The 21,784-nt window shown below is 40.4% G+C and overlaps 1 protein-coding gene across 1 annotated transcript; it reads left to right on the forward strand.

The window, feature by feature from the left end:
- Nucleotides 1-9,716: 9,716 nt before the first annotated feature.
- On the forward strand, nt 9,717-20,068 carry dkk3b (dickkopf WNT signaling pathway inhibitor 3b). Its single transcript, XM_038705221.1, has 7 exons — nt 9,717-10,010; nt 10,672-10,797; nt 11,071-11,151; nt 15,989-16,081; nt 17,009-17,153; nt 19,529-19,679; nt 19,818-20,068. Exons 1-7 carry the CDS (start codon nt 9,816-9,818, stop codon nt 19,840-19,842), a joined length of 816 nt encoding a protein of 271 aa, XP_038561149.1. The 5' UTR covers nt 9,717-9,815; the 3' UTR covers nt 19,843-20,068.
- The last annotated feature ends 1,716 nt before the right edge of the window (nt 20,069-21,784 follow it).

The following is a 21,784-nucleotide window of genomic DNA, read 5'->3' on the forward strand; positions in this document are numbered from 1 at the left end:
AGTATTACAAACGAATTACGGATTATCCAGAGATACCCAGACCCATCTGTTCTCCAACCCAATACGTCCAACCACTGATTACAGGCACCGCACACAGATGCCATAATGAAAATGAAAACACTAAACCAAGAGGAGGAAAATAAAAAATAAAATGAAGACTTTCTGCATTAACTATGCTAGCTAACACGACGCTGAAGTTAGCTTCCGATTCGGCAGTTAAGGGGAACTTAAGTGAAAGTTAACTTCCGTTGCTGAGCAACCGAATCTCTGTTTTTTGCACCTCTTACTGCTGTGAAAGCTGTTATGCATTTTAGGCAAAGCCTTAACCTGTCTGAAACAATTTTTTAGATTTGAAAAAAACTTTATTTTATTTGTGAAAATGGCAAAAGGGTGATTTCACTGCCTTTTCTCCATATGCAGACGACATTAGACCAGGTCCAGAACCACTATACCTAGAGCTCTCAAATCTGGACTAGATTGTCCAAGAGAGGCTAGAGTTTCAATCAGACATAGTTTCAGATTTGTGAAACCTTTATTCTTTTTGTGAAAATGCTTTAAAGGTCGATTTCACTGCTTTTTTCGCATGTAAACCCTATTAGATCAGGGGTTGATCCAAAACCACTACACCTAGAGATCTCAAATCTGGACTAGATATTCCCACAGAGGCAAAAGCTTCAATCAAACATAGTTTCAGATTTGTGAAACCTTTATTCTACCTAGAGCTCTCAAATCTAAAGTTTATTATGTCAGAGAAACCAGAGACTTTTGGAGACAGTTCTTGTAAAATCTTTATTCCATTGTGAAAATGTAACAATTTTTCCACATAGTCTTTCTTCTTCATTTGATAAGCCCATGTCTCTCCATTTCATTGGTGATAGACATTTAAAGAGCATCTCTTTCACTTTAAAACAACATTAGAAAAATTATATTTACCTTTTGAACAAGCATCAAAACAGCTTCATACATTTGTCACTTGATAATCTTTTTTCCAAAAGAATTAATACTGTTCTTACCTTTCCTCTAACTGGCCCTAATCAACCTCTCTCACTGCTTCTGCCAATGGTATTTTTCTTACAGATGCCAAAACCTGGACGGTGGCCTGTGTTAGAAACACCATACTTCAGCCTAAGCTGGTTCTTAATGTGATCTTTATATGAAGCTTAGTCAGTTAGTCAGTCAACATTTGATTGAGAAGTCATTGAATTCATCTTCTTTATCAGTCGACTAACATCTGCTATCATTCCAGACCCTGCTCTCCTTCTGCCCACAAGTTAACCTCACAGTGTTTCTTACGTTGCTACTCACCTGACCTCGCGCCTGCCTGCAAACATGATCCTTATTGGAGCCCTTTAAGTGCTACCAAAACCTCCTTCCTTTCTATCTCATCTTTTTTCTGTTCCAGCATAGTGAAATGCAGAGCTCCCACCCTGTCCCTGTTGTCTTCATTTAAACTTTTCCCTTTTCCTTCTTTTCTGGACTTTTTTTCCTTCAGTCCTCTGTGCCGTTCCTGTTTACTTGTCTTGTGCTACTGTTTGTCCATGCCTTTCCTTCAGTCTTTATGCCCTCTCCATTTTTCCTTCTGCCCCACATTTCCATGTTCCTTTAACCATTTTGTCATTTTAGTTGCTTTTTGCTCCCTATAGAAAATAGCAGTCCAGGTTAGTGCATAAATGTGTTTTCAGTGTACTTTATGCCATGTACCAGCAGGACAAACCTAAAAAAACAGTTTTTTTTTCAAACCAAACAGACCCAATTCCTGTAATTCCGGCCATGGGTAACTTGTTCCAAGTGATACAGTGTTCTTTTCTACTCTAACTCGCTTAAATTTCTAGCTAAGATAAATTGCAGCAGAATGCAACATTATCACTACACTAACCTTATTGCAGTTTCTGTATAGAAATTGGCAATTGACTAATAAAAATTTCTCAATCTGTGTTCTTGTCTGTACTTGTGTTCTTGTGGACTTGTGAAACGTCATCAGTTGCAGCCAAAGTTCTGTTCCAATTCAAAAGTCCGCATCTAGCCAAGTACAGTCAAATACCCAGAAGTGTTCTCGTTCCGCCCATTTTGCAGAGCCTGCATCGATGGTGAGTTGTGTGGACTTCGGATCGCCAGATATCCCAGAATGCATTTCCCGCCAAAAAACGGAAATTTCGGATGAGAAAACTTTCAACTGTAAGTTATAATACTGCTGTTCTTGTGTAACATATAGTAGTTTTAAGAGTTTTTTAATGCGAGAATATAGTTGTTAAAACTCCAAATATATGGTTGAATTCTCAAGACAGAACTAATTTTAAAAATGCTACGACATTTTTGGAGATGCTAACGGGTCTGGCCGCAACAAGTCCAATTGCTGAACACTGACTGCGTGCTCCCGTTCCTGGGAGTTTGTACTCCCGAACCGAACTTGCCAAGTCCGAGCTTTAAAGTACAGAAGTCCGAACTTGGCGAACTCGGTATTGAGAAACAGCCCTACAGTTGAGAGTCGTGAACTAATCAATTCTGTTTCCTGTGCTGACGGAGCTCATGCAGCTGCCGTGTGACGAGTGAACGTAAGAGTCAAACATCCTTCACACATGCGTGAAAATGAACGAATCACTCACTGAGACAACCCATTCCTCCTGATTCATACACATGATTAGGTCTTATGAACGAAATGCTCTTTGAACGACACAACACTAGAGGGCGTATGACTCATGGAATTACTATAGTCATACGTCACCACCCCTTTTTAACAACTAAGCAACTTTGAGCATAAACTTAAGCCATTTGTCAAAAAATTTGTCAAACTATCAACATTGTAAGGAAATAACTCAAAAAAAACCCCCAGACATTTCATAGAAATGTCAAAATGCCGTTGACACAAAGGTAACTGTCAGAATTTCCTGGCAGAGATAACCCAAACGCAGATCTAAGTTGAGAATACACAGTTTATTCAATAGAGGTTAGTGCAGGGGAGTAGTGGGGCAGAGGAAGAGGCTCCCTTCCAGATCCTGGGCTGAGGGAAACACGGGGAGGGACCAGGCTGTGGGCGGAACAGAGGGTTCTCTGGCTGGCGGCTTGCTGAGGCTCAGACGTTTTCTGAAGCAGAGGGAGAAGCAATTCTTTGAAAAGCAAAACAGATTTCTAAGCAGGCTGGCGCTAACACGACATACGTGTGATTAATCAACAATCCAGCAGGGACTGGATGTTTGAGTCTCCGTCTTAAGCCGTGGCTGATTGTGGAACACATGTCAGATGCGCTGATGAGGATGAGTCTCAGGTGTGAGCAGAGCCCGCAGCAGACACACCCCCAAGCTCCCAGACTGAAGGGAGAGAGCCAAGCAGAGACAGACAAACACAACAAGCTCACAACACACACTCCAGACATACGTCATCCACAACCAAGCTCACAGCCTGGGCCTTGTTAGAGTAACAACAGTGTGTCTGTCTTTATGTCATGATATTTCGTTTTGTTTTGTTTGCCACATTACCTTACAGTCATTTAAGGCATTTTTCCCAGCTAGTGGGGAAAGATGTCCCCCTAAGCTTAATGTCTATTTTCTGACACATTAAAGAACATTTTATTGATATTTCTTATATCTTTAAGAAGGCTATGCTTTGGGTAACATATTTTAAAATAAAATAAATAGCCAGAGTTGACAAATTCATTTCTATTTAATCAAATATGTGACATTTTGTGTTTTTTGTTAGAATTACCATGGGGGGGCGTCTTACCCCATGTTACCCTACCGTGCGCTACGGTGCTGCAGTATTAATCTGTATAAAACTGATCAATGAACAGTCCCCTTTCATATTGTAGTCGCACATTGATTGAACATTCCTATCTTAGTTATCAGCTGGATATGATGTGAATATTTCTGTGTGAGGATGACTGTGATGCAGCTGAAACAAATAAATGTAGTTTAAAAGTAAGTTTTTCATTATCTGCTGATAGTGGAATGATGAATTTGTTTTGACAGCATTTCATAAAATAAGAAATGAGCAATATTTTATTAATGTAACAGACATCTAAAACTTCACAGTCAATTTGAACCTAGACACATTTTACATTGCAAAAACAATCATTAATAGGCAAAGGCCTACTGAGTCGGTTTGTCACTTTACAATAACAGGTCCATGAGTAGCGTAAACTATTCCTAATCTGTTTGATTAATATTTTCATTTTCAGTTATTGCCACCGGCATTTAGTTCCGTCAGGTTACAGCTGAATAAACAGGCCTGTAGCTATTTAAAATGAATAACAGGCTGTAGGAGAATTCCAGCTATTTATCATTCATTAAGGAAATTTCAGTCTGGTAAATGATGAATGAGCAACGCTGTGTAAAATGTAATATTGTTTACGTATTGATCCTTCCTCCACTCCTGGGTTTTAGAGCCAATCATGGTCCACGTTGGCAGCATTCATATTTCTAGCTCCACCAGATTAAAATGGAGGCTCTGCCTTTATTTACCCTTTGCCATGGTGAACTGAAGTATCGGAGCTCCATTGATGATGTCTTTTTTTCATCCTCTCGCGCGCTTTCATCTGGCTCAACATACTCAGAGTTGACTGAACTTATTCTGATCGTCCTTTCTGAAACCGAAAACCCTTGACAGCTCAGAGTTTGTTTTCACAGTTTGTTGAACCTGCTTTTTGAAACTGGGCTCAGGTAATTTACTGGGCAGAAGACACACATATGCAGGCAGGCGTATAAACAACAGGTGATACAATTCAGGGGAATCATTTGATTTGATCCGAATCTGAGCTGTGAATGTTGGTATCAACAGAGGCGGAGCGATGTCTGTGTGAAAAGCCAAAGCCGGCATGCTGGAACAGGAATGAAGTTTCAACACTGTTGTGTTCCAAGTTGTGGTCTTTCTTTCTTCTTTTTTTAATGGTCTAACTCTGAAAGTCCACTGACTCTGGCTGTGCAACGGTTTTATTAGGTCACCAGCTCGGTGTCAACGTCCACTGGAAGTGTCTCAGCATTGACTTGTTTGACATTTTTGTGCTTCTACCCTTCTCCATTGCTTTCTCTGACCCTGTTTTGTTCCGCCATCTTCAGGCTGCATATCCCACAGGGAGCATTTCTAATTTAGAGCATTTTACCTGCCTGATTTTGCTGGCATGTTTAGATTTTGTCACTTTTGTGATTCTACTATGGGTATTTTATGTTGAAAATTGATGGGGTGAGCTCAGGCAGCCGCGGCATAGCTGGCCTCAGTGGAGGTAACCCGGAAAGCAGGAATGCTATGTAAAAGCACACACGTTTCTCAATATTTTGTTTGTTATATTTTGTTTCAGAATGACTGAGCAAATGCAGCATATTGGCATTATTTCCATGACTATTGTGGTATCTCTATGTCAATGCGCCTAAAATTGGACTAAAACAGGAGACAGGATTAGACACAGAGACATGGACCAAACATACAGAACCCACAGATCAAAACTAAATGGTAAAAGCAAGAGGTGAACACCTGACACAAACAGTTTACCCAAACACAGGCACAAGGTGTGACGGCCCCAGGTTTTACACCCATACACTCCACTCACACATACACTGCATACACACTGATCTGACAGACAATTGTATATTTTTGCTTAATTTACTTATTAAAATATCTAGTATTATTTTCACACTGTGTGGTTTCTCTCTTTTGTCACTTACTGCCTGGATACAAATAAACTGTCATACAGATAAATAATGTTGTTAGTTAGATAGTTCCTCCTCGTAATTTGCTAAAGTTCTTTCAAAGTGACCAAATACCTCTTGAGCGGCTTCATATGCTGTTTCACCAAAGCTTACAGCATTAGAATAGTTTTGACCTTTGGTTTTGACATGCAGCTAACCAGAAGGCAGAAGCCTTTTCTCTGGCACTTGGCTTGGTCTTTGGTGTACCTGGTACCTCACCGTCTGTGTGGGCTCCAGTGTAATCATTCAGAAGAGTTACCTAGCTGTTATTGTACCACTTCACAATGTGCAAGGTGGTTTGTCCAATCATTGCCCTCTTCTGTTCAAGAGATCCACGTCCTGCTCTCTTCAGCTCAACATCACACATCAAGTTGAAGCCTGGTGGTCCGTTGCCACAAACAAAACCAGTGCAGGGAATTCCCTGCGGAGCCAGTGTAAGCAGAAAATATTTTGAAGGAATTTTAGGAGTACTATGACACAGGTTTCCCCAGGTCATAAAATGGTCAATTACTGAAGTGAAGTAAGCCAAAGGTGACAGTCAGACGCTAGGCCAGACTGTCTCTCCTCTCAGCATGCTTGGTCGACTAGCTGACGCAGCTGCCTTGATAATGAAGGTGCTTAAGGCAACCACTGCTGATAGCAGGGGTTTGTGCAGGACACCATCAGAGCCAGCAAAGACGAATATATTGTCCTCATTTCTTTAATTTTGCTGGCAGGTATTGCTTCAGTCTATTTCTTGATCGAAACATCTGCTCTTCAACAACCACCTTCTCACCCATTGGAATTGACGTCACTTTTGAGGTTAGATGGGTGACCAGTGGATCATCATTTGCTTCTTGTCTCTCTTCATTTTTACTGAAATGCAGTGAATATTTGATAGCCTCCCATTTATTCAGTGTCTGGTAAACCAAACAATGATATGCACACCACAGTACCCAATTACTGCTCCAGTTCATTTGTTGTGAAGTTAAGGAGCAACCAAAATCCCAAACCGATTGAGGGCTGGATTCAAAATACCACTGATAATCAAAAATTTTAATCACAGGCTGATCCAACTTGTTGGAGCCATTCTGTGTATTGCCATGGGTTAGCGCTGTGTGCAGCCACAAGTCTACTTAAGACATGGGGTAATTAGTGCAGGTGTGGTGCACTGCGAGGTGCATGGTTTTTGACCGTGAGGCACGGCGTGTAATTATGGAGACTGACTTGAGTTAAGTTATTATTGAATAAATTGTTATTCTCATTGTTGTTATGTTAATAAATGGATTGGCATATCCGACGTTAAGTTCAGACTTTTGAAAGTTTATTATTTTATTTTATTTAATTATTTTAAGCCAAAAGTAAACAGCACGCCCGAAACACGCGTGCAAAACAACTTAAATGTGCGCCAACACAACTTGCGTGACTTTCATCACCGCAACTCTAATGTGACTCAGTAGTGTGTGTGTGTCCCACGTGCCTGTGCGCACGTGCGCTCCTGACAACGCATGGACCCAATGAGACGGCGGATGGTGTCCTGGGTGATCTCCTCCCAGACCTGAATCAGGGCATCAGTGAGTTCCTGGACAGTCTGTGGCATTGCTTTGTTGGTGTCAGATGCACCGATACATAACGTCCCAGAGGTTCTCAATTGGATTCAGGTACCACTGAGTCAACAGACTGCTGAAGAGATAATATACTTTTTAATATCTTGTGATATCATATCCCCACTCCAGTGCTTCAAACTGTTTTTCTCTGACGACATTCTGTAAGTTATTGTATGGCAGTCAAATCTATGTACATAGGCTAAGCACAAACTGTCCGTGGCTTGTCTCTGGCAGTTCTAACAGCCTACTCTGTGAAGAGCAGAGGCATAGTGCTAGGGCCCTTGACTTACACAAAGTGTATGCCACCTGCTGGACAAATGCACACTACACTAATGTGCTCTAATAAAATTAATGGGGTTTTGTTAAAAAATAGGCAACATTGCTATTATGGAGCAAATTACACAATCAGCCATCTTTCCAGACTGCATGGGTTAGCAAGAGCAGAAAGGGACCGCAGCATACATAGTACGTATATATTAAACTGAATTACAAAGGCACACATTAGCAGCCAAACAAGAAAAGGGGTTAGGCAATTATTCAGCACTTAAGTTATCATGCACGTGAATATAAATAAGTTCCACACAGCATTAGGTGCATATTAGATGATGTACACGTTCTGACATATTTCATCTCTTATTTTGAAAGTCATATTGAAGGGACTTGACAACACATAAAGCCATACCCCTGATTGGCTTTGTGGGGATGTCAGGTTGGTACCACAGAGTCATCTTTCTGACAGAATTGCTCTGCTTACAGATTTAATCAGTCTCAAGGTGCCCAACCAACTTCAGTGGTCAGAGGAGGCAAACAATGTCTTCATGCATATCCAGCAGGCCTTGAGAGGACATCCTATGTTGCACTTCTCTGACTTTTACAAACCTACATCTTGTTTCCTTATACCTATAAGAGATAATAAAGAAGCATCAGGGAACAAGGGCCTGCCTGGTGGAAAGCTCAACAGCTGCTCTGGATGGCCCTCAGATGTCTTTCTGTAACAACTCTAAACATTCACTGGTGAATTGATCATCTTGTTGATAATTCTGAATGCTCAATGCAAATTACATTTGATTCTAACAGAAGGTTAGCTCCATGGTATAACCCCCAGACTTGCAAATTTAAGCAAACATCATGAACACTTAAAAGGAAATGGCACTCCACTAATCAGGAAGCAGGTAGGTGGACAGACATTTTGTTTTGGTATATTTTCTTCTATGTCTTCTTTTACTCTAATGGAAAGAACACTACAAAAATCAAATTTGGATGGTGTTTGTTTTATGCCTACAACCCTCCATCTGTTTGCATCTGAAGATTTCTTCTGAATTAACCAAAACAAGCTAGTCTGCATATTTAAACATAACATTTCAGGGAAAAGACTCTTGATGTAAGTCTTTAACTGAGGAAGTTCTGTGGTGATAAACTTTACTTATTTTGTTTATCCCATTTGCCTGCAGTGCCAAATGTATGCAAATTAGAGCATTTTAATGAGTTAACGCCAATTTTGCATAACAATGTGGTGATTGTGATGTTTTAGACACAAATTTGACTGTGTTCACCTGTAATGTGTCGATTAAGTTCAGTACATTAGCCAATTTTTGATTCAGAGGACAATATAAATTTCCTCTCAAGGTCAAACAGTTCAGAGACAGTATTTATTTATTGATTTAAGTATGAAATCTCCACATGATGGAGATTTCTGAATAAGCAGGTGAACAATGAAATGTTGAATTGAAGTGTCAGAGGTCATATACCTGATCTGTTTCAAATTGTAAAGGCTATGAGACCTCTTAGACTAGCTCTAATGAGAGAGGTCCTCTTATGCATAAAATAAGGCCATCTATTGGTATTCAGATGTAACTACAACTCTTTACAATTTGAGAACTGCCAAGGCATCATTTGCAGTAGTTTGTCGTTATGTTTATATAACATCACAATCTACCCTAGTATAATAAATCAAGACAGGAAAAACACAATAAATAGGATTAAATACAAATGCGTTTGATCAATCCATCAGTGGCTTAAATACTGCTATGAGTAGAAACAGAATTGTATCCTACAGTAAGCAGCACACCATAACATAAAACATTTCTGCTATCAGTTTTTGATATTGGTTCCATGTCTTTCCTCATAAGTTTAACGGGACAAAAATTGGGTTTTTTTTGTGCAAAACTTTATAGGAATAGGCCTAGCCTAATATGGGGAAACTGCGTGCCTCTTTCTGTCAACTCCATTGACCTGTATAATGATTGCATAGTGATAAACGTCCCTTTGCAGATCACATCTGGCAACCCCTGCCAACAGCTATTGATCTTTTTTAACATGCATTTTAAAGTAAGCACGTCGTTTTTAAAACCTCATCATGTCATGCAGTTTGAACTTTTTACTCGCCATTAAACCTGATTCGTTCCAGTTTATAAGCCCGCCACCACCACTCCTCAGACTTTCCAAATAAAACGGATCCAGCTGTGTGCGGCTGTGCGCCCTCCGTGCGTCACACTTTTCTGCTGCTCTGTAGACTGGCAGACAGCAGCTGCTAAGAGGAGGAAGAGAAGGAAAGATGTCCGGTATCATGCTACTGTCGGTATCTTTGACTTTGTGCTTCTCGTGGGCGAACGGCGGCACCGCGCGGAGCGGGGCAGTGATCCTGCAGGACACCCTGGAGCGGGTCCCGGTCAGTCTGAACGACATGTTCCGAGAGGTGGAGGAGTTGATGGAGGACACCCAGCACATACTGGAGGAGGCTGTGGACCAGGTCTGCGTCATATTTTATTCATTCATACAAGTTGTATATTTCAGTGGAGAGAGTGACAGAGAGCTCAAACAACTTGCCATCCATCTAGTGTTTGTAACAGTGGAAACAATCCGTGTCAGTCACATCACGTTAAACTGTTTTGGTGGTCAGCTTAATTGTGACGACCAGGCTTAGGTATGTGTTGCAACACTACACAGTTTCCATGTCTGCTTTATGTTTGACACACCACGTAGGAATACTATTAATAGACTTCACTATCATAATAGAAGCTGCTCAAAATGGATATTGTCCAGTTAATTAAATTAAAGAAAAGGTATGGCAATAATCCCATATAGCCTATGTATGTAACTGAGAAGGTCTGTCATTTCCCCCTGGAATTGGATTTCAACTGGTCTAATAAGACTGCAGACAGTGTCTGGTTTTGATCATTTGTGAACTACTGGGAAGTTTTCCCTTCATGCCATCCAAGAAATTGGGATTTATATCATCCAGAGCAGGCTGTTTAACAAGAAACTGTCCACAGTTGTAGCCACCTTGAGGATTCATACCCCTCCTTCCCCGCATGGAATTAATGTATGGACATAATGGAAATGCCACGTACACCATTTTATATAAGATTTATGAATGGATTCCACATGTGTGCTAACATTTAATCCGACAGATAACTACTGAGAGTGCTAAATCATCTTTAACGTCACTGGATCTGCGTCCTAACTACCACAATGAGACGAAGAAGATGATAAAGGATGGCAACAGAGCCGTTCAGGTCCTAGACAGAGCTGAAAAGGTAAGGGTTAACTTTTGACAATATGGCAAAATATGTAACTCTCAGACAAAATCCTTCCATCTTTCAAAGGGTGTATTTTTTATAAATCCTTTTACATTTTTGAGAGGGTCTAAGAATGGGCTGTAGTGAAACATATAAAGAACACAAAGACTGTGATTGTTTTTTAAGTGATTTAGAATGTTAATGTATTTCTCACCTTTTCCTGACACATGAATATTACATAAATATCTGTTTGAGGTCTGATACAAATGACCACATTTTTATCATTCATAGGAGACTAATAATAAAACAGGAGAGATCAATCTTTCACAAATCCATATGGAGATTTCTGGCCAGTGGAACAGTGTGGATCACGTAAGTTTTTTGCCTTCCCTGTCTGGTCTGTGTGAGTAATTAGAAGACTCTAGGCATTGCATTCAGGCCTACGTTTCCTGATAATTTGGTTTCACTCCATCCTGATGCCTATTGATTAGAAATAACACAAATAGCTGATCGAGATTTAGCTGTCATGAGAATGGGCTTTTTGAGTAAATAGCAGTGTAACGCATTGTATCTACTTGTCCAACTGATGTCCTTCTGACTCAGGATTCCGGAAATGTGTGTTTTGTTTTCCGGGAGAAAAGCAAAATCTGACTGCCCCAGTTTTAAACCAAATGTTTCTCTTTTAGCAGTAATGACTCTCTAAAGGCAGCCTGCTGGAGATACAGATAAAGGTGGGAGTCGTCATTGTGTTTTATCACATTCCAGTGAGCATTAGTCACGTGTTATTTTTTAAAACTGTGTCAACTTATTCAGAGCACTTTATTTAAATGTAATGTTTCTACATTAACTTTTTCCCTCAGTTTTGTAAATATTCATAGTGTCTGTAAAAAGAGACAGAGAGGTGGAGTGCTCTCTAAAACTGTGGCTGTATTGTCTCAACTCGTTTTATAAAGAATGACATCATCCAGCACACAGACCAGAACATATACTTTTCATAGTTTTAGCCAACAAGAGGCAGCTTGGATTGGGGTCATTATTGCTGCTTGCTGCCTGGATGCCATTTTACTTTACAATGGTGGTTTTGATCTTTTGCTTTCCTGGCAGCTGTACAGAAAGTGGTTATGTTAATAGAGCTTGCAGCTGGAAAAAAAATACCAGGGAAGCAAGTAAGCCTGCAAGCCAGGCAGGGTAAGGTCTGCTCCTCTAAAATGACTAACTATAGAAATTTCACCCTGTACATGGAGTCACAATTGAATTACACTGAAGGAACTCACTATAAAGTTAGTTGACTTGACACTTCATAGAAAATACCTGGTAAACCTTTATTTCCTGTGATTCTAAGATGAAAAGACAGTATACGCTAAAAATGTGATTGAAATGTTAATGCTTTATAGATGTCTGTAGGTAGCCAGTGCGTACTGTTATTATGGTGGCTGGTTAGTTTCCAGAAAGTGATTGTTCTTAAACAAATGTTCCTATGAAATGCTAGTTGTTCTCAAAGGCACCTTATAAGCTACAAATTGAATTCCACTTCCTATTATACCTTCCTGTAGGTTTCAAACTCTCACAAGAGCCGTGTGTACATTACATAAATCTGAACGTTCTGACATGTTGTACAAATTCAGAATGCTTCACAACTTGTGTGAACTGGACAACAGGAGCAGGACTCAAATGCAGGAGATCAATGATTTATTTAAATACAACCAGACATGGTTCCAGCATGGCTGATTAGGGAATGAGATGCAGGTGAGGGGGTAGATGGGGAACACCAGGCAATTGCAGAGAAGTTGAGGGAAGTGGGAACAGGTGTGAAGATGGGTGGGACAGTCACATGATGGGGAAATGAGGGAAAGTGGTCAGCTGGTGGATGGAAGGGAAAGGGGATTGAAGGGTCTTGGGGAAATAGAAATGTGGCTGGAGAGGAATGACAGGGAGACAAACTGTGACAGATTGCCCAGTGTTACAAATGTATTTTCCTGTATTTAGAAAATACAAAATACATGCATTTTATCTTTAAAGATTTCTGGCACCAGTATTTTGTATTTTATTGATACATTTATTTGAAGGGTATTTTGTACTTTGTAACAAGATACATTTTGAAGTGTCTTTTCCTATCCCTGTCCACAGTGTGCGCTGACCACTGCTGTGTTGTGCACTAGCTTAGCCAATGAACCACCAGCGAAGAAGAGAGCGCGTGGACTGGCATAATCTATAGAAATACATTTGTTGCTTTTTTCATATATAAATAAAATTAGTAATATAATTTGTTAGAAGGGGGGGCGGGGGGGGGGGTGTAGCATTGTAGTACTGACTATTTTCCCCTGCATGTAGAGTGTCTGTGATGGATTACAGCCAAACCTATAGCAATTACAACTAGCTTAAAGTAGCTGGAAGAAATTGTGCTAAATGTGGTCTAATTGTGGCCTGACAAATTATCTCCAATGGGCTCAGTCCTTTAACTGGCGGTGTTCAATGCCTTTTATGACAAATCAAAATAATTTATGTGCAAAACAACGGCATAAGTGTTGGTTGGTTAGTTGGTTGATTTGACCGCTCAGTGAGTGGACTATGTTACTGTTCTTTCTCCTTTTCTTTTTTGCAAAGTAATTTGTGGAAAATCTTTTTAAAGAAAGGTTTAAGTTGCTGCTAGACATATGAGGCTAATAACAGTTGAAGTCATCTGGCATGTATTAAGGTAATTGCAGGGTAGGTAGGTAGTATGGTCCTCTGTAGTTTCCAGTATGTTTTGGTTGCCTTAATCACATGTTATCTCACGGCAAATGCTATAGAAAAAAAAAACATCCATATATTTGCAAATATGTGCATATTGACATCAGCACAGGTTTATTATTATTACTACGCTGCTCAAAAAAATAAAGGGAACACTAAAATAACACATCCTAGATCTGAATGAATGAAATAATCTCATTAAATACTCCTTTCTTTACATAGTTGAATGTGCTGACAATAAAATCACACAAAAATTATCAATGGAAATCTGATAATGGATCTGGATTTGGAGTCACACTCAAAATCAAAGTGGAAAACCACACTACAGGCAGATCCAACTTTGATGTAATGTCCTTAAAACAAGTCAAAATGAGGCTCAGTAGTGTGTGTGGCCTCCACGTGCCTGTATGACCTCCCTACAACGCCTGGGCATGCTCCTGATGAGGTGGCGGATGGTCTCCTGAGGGATCTCCTCCCAGACCTGGACTAAAGCATCCGCCAACCACCAACAGTCTGTGGTGCAACGTGGCGTTGGTGGATGGAGCGAGACATGATGTCCCAGATGTGCTCAATTGTTTCAGGTCTGGGGAACGGGCGGGCCGGTCCATAGCATCAATGCCTTCCTCTTGCAGGAACTGCTGACACACTCCAGCCACATGAGGTCTAGCATTGTGTTGCATTAGGAAGAACCCAGGGCCAACCGCACCAGCATATGGTCTCACAAGGGGTCTGAGGATCTCATCTCGGTACCTAATGGCAGTCAGGCTACCTCTGGCGAGCACATGGAGGGCTGTGCAGCCCCCCAAAGAAATTCCACCCCACACCATTACTACCGCCAAACCGGTCATGCTGGAGGATGTTGCAGGCAGCAGAACGTTCTCCACGCCAGTCTCTCCACGGCGTCTCCAGACTCTGTCACGTCTGTCACATGTGCTCAGTGTGAACCTGCTTTCATCTGTGAAGAGCACAGGGCGCCAGTGGCGAATTTGCCAATCTTGGTGTTCTCTGGCAAATGCCAAACGTCCTGCACGGTGTTGGGCTGTAAGCACAACCCCCACCTGTGGACGTCGGGCCCTCATGCCACCCTCATGGAGTCTGTTTCTGACCGTTTGAGCAGACACATGCACATTTGTGGCCTGCTGGAGGTCATTTTGCAGGGCTCTGGCAGCAGTGCTGCTCCTCCTTGCACAAAGGCGGAGGTAGCGGTCCTGCTGCTGGGTTGTTGCCCTCCTACGGCCTCCTCCATGTCTCCTGATGTACTGGCCTGTCTCCTGGTAGCGCCTCCATGCTCTGGACACTACGCTGACAGACACAGCAAACCTTCTTGCCACAGCTCGCATTGATGTGCCATCCTGGATGAGCTGCACTAGCTGAGCCACTTGTGTGGGTTGTAGACTCCGTCTCATGCTACCACTAGAGTGAAAGCACCGCCAGCATTCAAAAGTGACCAAAACATCAGCCAGGAAGCATAGAAACTGAGAAGGGGTCTGTGGTCACCACCTGCAGAACCACTCCTTTATTGGGGGTGTCTTGCTAATTGCCTATAATTTCCACCTGTTGTCTATTCCATTTGCGCATGTGAAATTGATTGTCAATCAGTGTTGCTTCCTAAGTGGACAGTTTGATTTCACAGGAGTGTGATTGACTTGAAGTTACATTGTGTTGTTTAAGTGTTCCCTTTATTTTTTTGAGCAGTGTATATTTACATATTTTCCATGTTATTTCCACTGAAAAGACCATGTGTTCAGAAGGGGAGGAAGTTGTCTTTGAGGTGGGACTGAGCAGAAAGGAAGATTTTACCATCAGAGACGCATAGTTACATAGTGAGCAGAGAACTAGATGCACTTGCTAGCAGATATGCTTTGTGTCTATCATTATGAGTAATCGTGCTTAATAACACAGATTCTGCTGTCAGGCTCTTGATCCTGTCTCTGCCTTCGACACAGTCAAGTCAGCCTCCGTGATGCATGCTGTTTCAGATACTTTGCTTTTCTCTTTGCTGATTTCCCATGGGCAGCACACACAAGATAAAGACCAAAAAAATGGTGAATTAACAGCTGACCAGCACTGTTTTTGGCAGACGCTGTTTCCTCTGACCACTGGAAAAGAGTCAAGCTAAATATCAAATATCTGATTAGCATTCCAAAACCAGTCTCACATTTGTCCTTCTTTGCCATGTACCAAGAAATGTTTTATCAACAACCAAGGAAAGAAATAAAGTGTGGAGCAAGAAAGGGAGAAGAGAACACTCTTGAGATGTAGCCGTTCTGTATAATTCAGATGTTACTGATATCATCCATCACGTAGTTTCCATGGAGATGGACTATGGCTGGCAGAAACATTCATTAAATTGGGGTGTAGTGGACAACTGTGATACAGGAAAATGTTGATTAAATGAACACAAATCCTGTTCTACATTCTAGTTCAATCCGTTTTTTAATTACTGACTATGTGTGTAACTTGTTATCTTTCAACCCAGGAATGCATGGTGAATGAGGACTGTGGTGACCTGAAATACTGCCTGTATGAGATAAAAAACTCCAGATGCCTCCCCTGCATAGTAACAGATATGGTGAGGATTGTGTCAGTGATGTCTATTGTGGTTATTTGTTTAGTTAAAGCAATGGATCAAATGACAAGGTCAAAGGTGTTGCTCATAGTGACGAACCACCAGTCTACAACAGTCTACAGACTGTTTCGGTGTCTTTCAGCTAATTGTTTTAGTTTTATGACTCAGCTTTGTTGTTTAGTCATCACTCGCTTCCAGCTACAGCAAGTAGCTGTTTTCAGCTGATCAACTCAGACTGTACTTTACCACCTACCAAGTATCAAGACAAAATAAGAGTGCTTTCACACCTCAACCAGTCAAAACGAACCCCGGTGCATTTGCTCGGTTAGTACGGTTTGTTTGGACTGTTGTTAAATATGTCTATCGTCAGCACAGGTATTTTTCTTGATTAATAGGTCGAAAGCTGTCAAAAATGTAATGCCTGTACTCCTTGTCCTTCATTAAGTCAGTTAGGTCGCACTCCTCTGGAGCAATGAGGGGTTAATTGTCTTGGTCAGGGACACAATGGTGAAAAGGTCACAGTGGGATTCGTCCACTGCGACATCACCACCCCATATAGACATACAAGATATACACATCAGAATACATCATCACCCTCTTTCATCTCTGTTCTGTAAAGCAACCCATTACTGCTGCAAAATGAAAAATTAAGTGTAGCGGCTACCAATTTAATCAATATTAAGTCATAGAAATATGCATTATCATGACAAAGTGTCTCAAAACAATGCAAAAAATAATATAACAATGCTAGTAAAATTGTTAATCCTGTACAGTGAAGCAGCATTAAATATCATAAATATTGCATTGTTAAATAGCTGCACATAGTGCCTATTACAGGAACTTCTAAAAAGGATCCATGAAAGAATGTGGCAACTAACCATGTGTGCTTTACATACTTGTTTGCATATCTGAATGTGTGTCCCCACCTAGCCCTGCACTAAGGATGAGGAGTGTTGCTCAGATCAGATGTGTGTTTGGGGCCAGTGTACGGTCAACGCTACCAAAGGAACAGAGGGAACCATCTGTCAGGGTCAGAGTGACTGCAGGTCGGACCTCTGCTGTGCCTTTCAAAGAGGTGAGCTTTAACAGTGACACCACCAGAGAAAAACCCGGAAACACAAAACAAAACTGACCTACCTAACCTGTTTCTGTATGCAGAGTAACGGTATGTACATGCTGCAAGATATGTCTGTTTTTTCCCTGTTCTTTCTCTCATTTTGATCTATTGCACCACTATAGTATTATAGTGTACTATATTTTATAGCAGCACAGTTTTATCATCTGTTGCCTCTCTTATGCTGATTGTTTTTACATTGCTTAAAAATGTTCTCCTACAATTTGTTGTTACAAGGTAGATTTATTTAGAATATTACAACACAGGGTTGTACAACGAGATGAAGTTGTAGTTCCCTTAATGCTACTCATGATAAGCAAAAAATATACAGTAGGTAGATTTATTTTGTCACAATGTAACAATGTAATGGTTATAGAGTGAAATTGACTTTGTATCTCCCTTCTGCTACATAGCAGACACAATACATTAATAGAGAAGAAATTATAAAAATGTTAAAGTGCTGAGGATGAATTTGAGCTTAAGAGTCTGTTAGCTTGGGGGGAAATGCTGCTCTGTAGTCTGGTAGTACGACAGTAGATACTTCTGTATCTTTTCTCAGAAGGCAGCAGGGTGAACAGGCTGTGGCTGGGTGGGTACTGTCTTTTTGTATCCTTTGGGCTCTGCACAGGCACCTCACCTCACCAATATGACTGATGCTCGGGAGATCGGTACCAATGATCTTCAGGAGGCTTTCTATTGCCCCTTCATAAAAGTTGACAAGAACATGGCACAGAAATTTTGCCTTCTTAAGATTCCTTAAGAAATACAGCTGATAGATTTTGAGCTTTCTTCACCAGCGTGGAGATGTGAGACAGCCATGTCAGGTTCTCTGTGATGCTGATTCCCAGGAACCTGAAACTGTTCACCTGCTCCGCCTCAGCTCCACTGATGTAGACAGGATTGTGTGTCTTTATCTCCTTCTTCCTGAAATCAACGATCTGCTCTCTACAATTACTACTCTTATATTGAAGAGAATCTGGGTCTACTAACTAACACATTTAAATTACTAAATACATATTTTTCTCACTGACCTCTAGACATAACCAGCCACTATGGAAGCTTTTATTTGCCCAGTTTTGTAGGTGTCTATGTCTGCCCCAATGCAGTGGAGGTGAATGAAATGTTTGTGCCTCTTAAATTAAATATATTTTAAAAAATATACAACAGTCATATGTCTTTTCAAAGCCAGTGTTCTGGTTACTCAGATTAATCCCTTAACGCTGATTGTCACAAATTCGCATCATACCTCTTCCTTTCAGACTGCAGCTGAGATAGCATTTGTATTCCCCAAATGCCTGTTTATGCATATTCGATACGTACCTTGGAACCTTTTGCAATCACTGGTTTCTCGTTTATGCCTCTTGTCACTAATTTGCATCATACCTACATCATACCTGAATTTATATCTTTTTAATGTTCTATAGTCAAATTAACAATTTCCACTTAATTTAACATCAACCTGAAAGCAAATGAAAACACTATTTTTTTTTATTGTAAATAAATTCAGGCATCAAGGGGTTAAAACCTCATAATCAACAGTTTACACTGGATCTGATTTCTATTGAAAAAAATGTCCACATGAAAACTTTTAACAGGGTGGGCTATGGATTAGATTCATAGTAACGGACACCTCGGTCCATAAAACCAAAATGTCAGAGTGTCCTGGAGTACACCTGAACCTCACTGCAGCAGGGCGAGATGTTAGATCAATTGTGGTCAGCAAAAATCAAATCTTTGCAAGGTGTTAAGTTGCGCTTATAGTTTTTTTTTCTTATCTGTCCAGCTTTGATGAAACTACAGTCAAACATAGTGTATAGCCTCATAAATATACAGCACATGGCCAAATATACTGTATAAAAGCCATCCAGTCTCAAATGGAAACGGTAATGAAAACATTACTAGCTGCTATACCCAATTACAGCTGAATGATTACCATGGAAGCACTACGAGTGGAAGAAACATTTGTACACTCTCATGTTGACAGTCAAAACCAAATTGCATATAATACTAATAATCTGTGGTGGTTCATATAAATACATTCCAAATTTGCTACTTTTTCACCTTTAAGCCATTTCTAAACAGTTGTTCCAAAAAGATTAAAACAAAACGACATGGAGACATCCATGGGAAAATGCTCTTTGTGTGAGACTAGTCTTTATGTCTGTGAACCTGGGCCTGAGGATCTGAAATGGGCTTTCATATATTTGGCTTGTGTGTCACAACAAGAACTGGGCAGTGATTGTGATCAGCAGTGATACAGTGTCCACTGTGGCTGAACAGGCAAAGTAAAGACAGTTTTGGACAAAAATTATTTTTCTCTCTGCTGCTTTCTCCAGAACTGTTGTTTCCAGTCTGTAACCCCAAACCAGAGAAAGGGGAGTCCTGTCTGAGCCACCCCAACCTGCTGATGGACATGCTGGCCTGGGACCAGGAGGGTCCCCGTGACCACTGCCCCTGTGCTGACGACCTCCATTGCCAACCTCACGGGTGAGAGTGGACATAGTGTACATTTACAATTTTTTTTCAAATTGAAATAAAATCTTACTGTTGAAAATCTGTAACATACATCAGACAGCATAATGTGTGTGTGTGTGTGTGTGTGTATATATATTTTCTCTCTCACAGACGTGGATCTGTCTGTGGAGAGTAGCACTGGAGATGGAGAGAGCACGAGGAAGTTATACAAAACTCTGTCCAGGAGCTATACTTAACATAACCTTCACCAAAGAATGGCCCTGCTGATCAACTGTTTATAAAAGAAAAGGATGTTGCTTCAGGACAGGACTTGCACTGTATTATTTATGCCTTACAACCAATGTGTATTGCATATCATGACGGAAATAAAAGACTTGCATTGAGTTTTGACTAAGAACAAAGTAAAGTACTATTGTGGTATTTTCAGATTCACAGATGGGCTTAATTTATTGTCTTGCTCAGTGGATGAAAACAGCAGCATAATATAGCATGGACCACTAGAGGTCACTAGACTTTTATCTATTTTCTGTGTCAGGAAGTGTTACCCAGAAATAACACCAGGAAATATTCAGGATGAGGCTCATAGCCACATGATTGAAGTGCAGACTCTCTCTCTCTCTGTCACACACACAAATAGTACAACTGTAGAAAACTGCTGACTTGCATATGAAGTTAGATTTTGGATTCATGTTCTTCCACACAGAGACTTGATATCTAAAGGCTTCTGTCAACACTGTAACGCAAAATGAATCTTCTTTTATCTTTCAAGTTTTACATTTTTGTTTTTATTAATCTTGTTTCTTCACATATATTTTAAATAGACAGGTTTGTATTTGCATTGGAACCCCTTTGCTTATAAAGCAAAATGTCTAAACAACATTTACTGTGTAAAAAAAAACAAAGATCCTGTACTTCTGCTAAAATTGCTCATACCCTCCTCCAGCATATGGACACCAGTGCAAAGAACTTGGGAAGTGGGAGAAGCAGAAAGTTTAAGAAGTATGTTTCCTACTGCAAACAAATGAATTCTCTTGAATTACTTCATTAGTGCAGATTTAGGTTAGTTATTAAATTGTTAAACCTGTTTAACCTTTGTTCCCAACAAATCATGCTGTTTCTGTTTACCACTGTACCCATGAGCCTCATTCTCCTTTTCTATAGTGAAGACACCAGCCAGAGCTGTAAATTAATTAAAGTTCTTTTAAGGTTTTCATTGCGATCAGGAACTATAGTTTTCATCCAAAATGTATCCAAATCCAAATGTAAATTTGTACATTTTATCCAACAGGTTTTGTGCATCTCAGTATGCTGGCTCAATGTTTAAAAGGTCCTGATTTTTAGATCCTTATTGTGTGGGAACGCATTGTGCTTAGGTGGCTTTCCTCTGGATGTGCTGGTTTTCTCCTGCATATACTGTACAGTCATTTACAACTGTAGGCAAATGCACTGGGGCCTCACATGTCACAAGTTCAGTACAAGTCACTTGGTTTTAGTAATTTGCACACTTGTAAAGGATTTCTTTGCACAAATCATCTAAGGCAGTTTTGGCATTATTGTCTTTTAGCTAAGCCCTGTGTCAAAATAAAATTTTAAGGTGTCATTTTTGGGCCAGTTTATTTCAGCAAAGGAGTGCTGGTTTTGTTTCTGGGCCTCTGTATAAAACATTTCACAGACGGCTGAGGAGGTCAAGGGGGGCTCATCAGCAAATATTTACACAGGCGCCCCTAACAGGTTAATGTAATGTGGCTATAACTACCCCTGATGAAGACACTGATACCACAAATGAAGTGGAGATGTGACAGGTCATGTGCAGAGGATTACGTCTGCCAATAGTATTACTCTAATTTCTGAGAGTAATACTGAACACAGTGATAATTAAAGGATGGTAAATGATACATGTTTTAGTGTAACTGTAGCACAAGTAGAGATAAGAGGCATAGAGCAAAGTGACTGAATAATGTAAGTTAGCAATATCTAAGTTATCAAAAGTTTGCTAATATGATGAAGCTATGGTCATACCAGACCAAGTAGGCTAAGGCTGTAGTAGCAAAGCAAACCCCCTAAATTTCATTTATACAGGTAACATGTTATGTTATGTTTTTGACTCATAACTAACC

The sequence above is a fragment of the Micropterus salmoides genome, unplaced genomic scaffold (assembly GCF_014851395.1).
Source record: "Micropterus salmoides isolate LMB-PRFRI ecotype aquatic unplaced genomic scaffold, ASM1485139v1 Ms_hic_scaffold_8, whole genome shotgun sequence".
Taxonomy (NCBI): domain Eukaryota; kingdom Metazoa; phylum Chordata; class Actinopteri; order Centrarchiformes; family Centrarchidae; genus Micropterus; species Micropterus salmoides.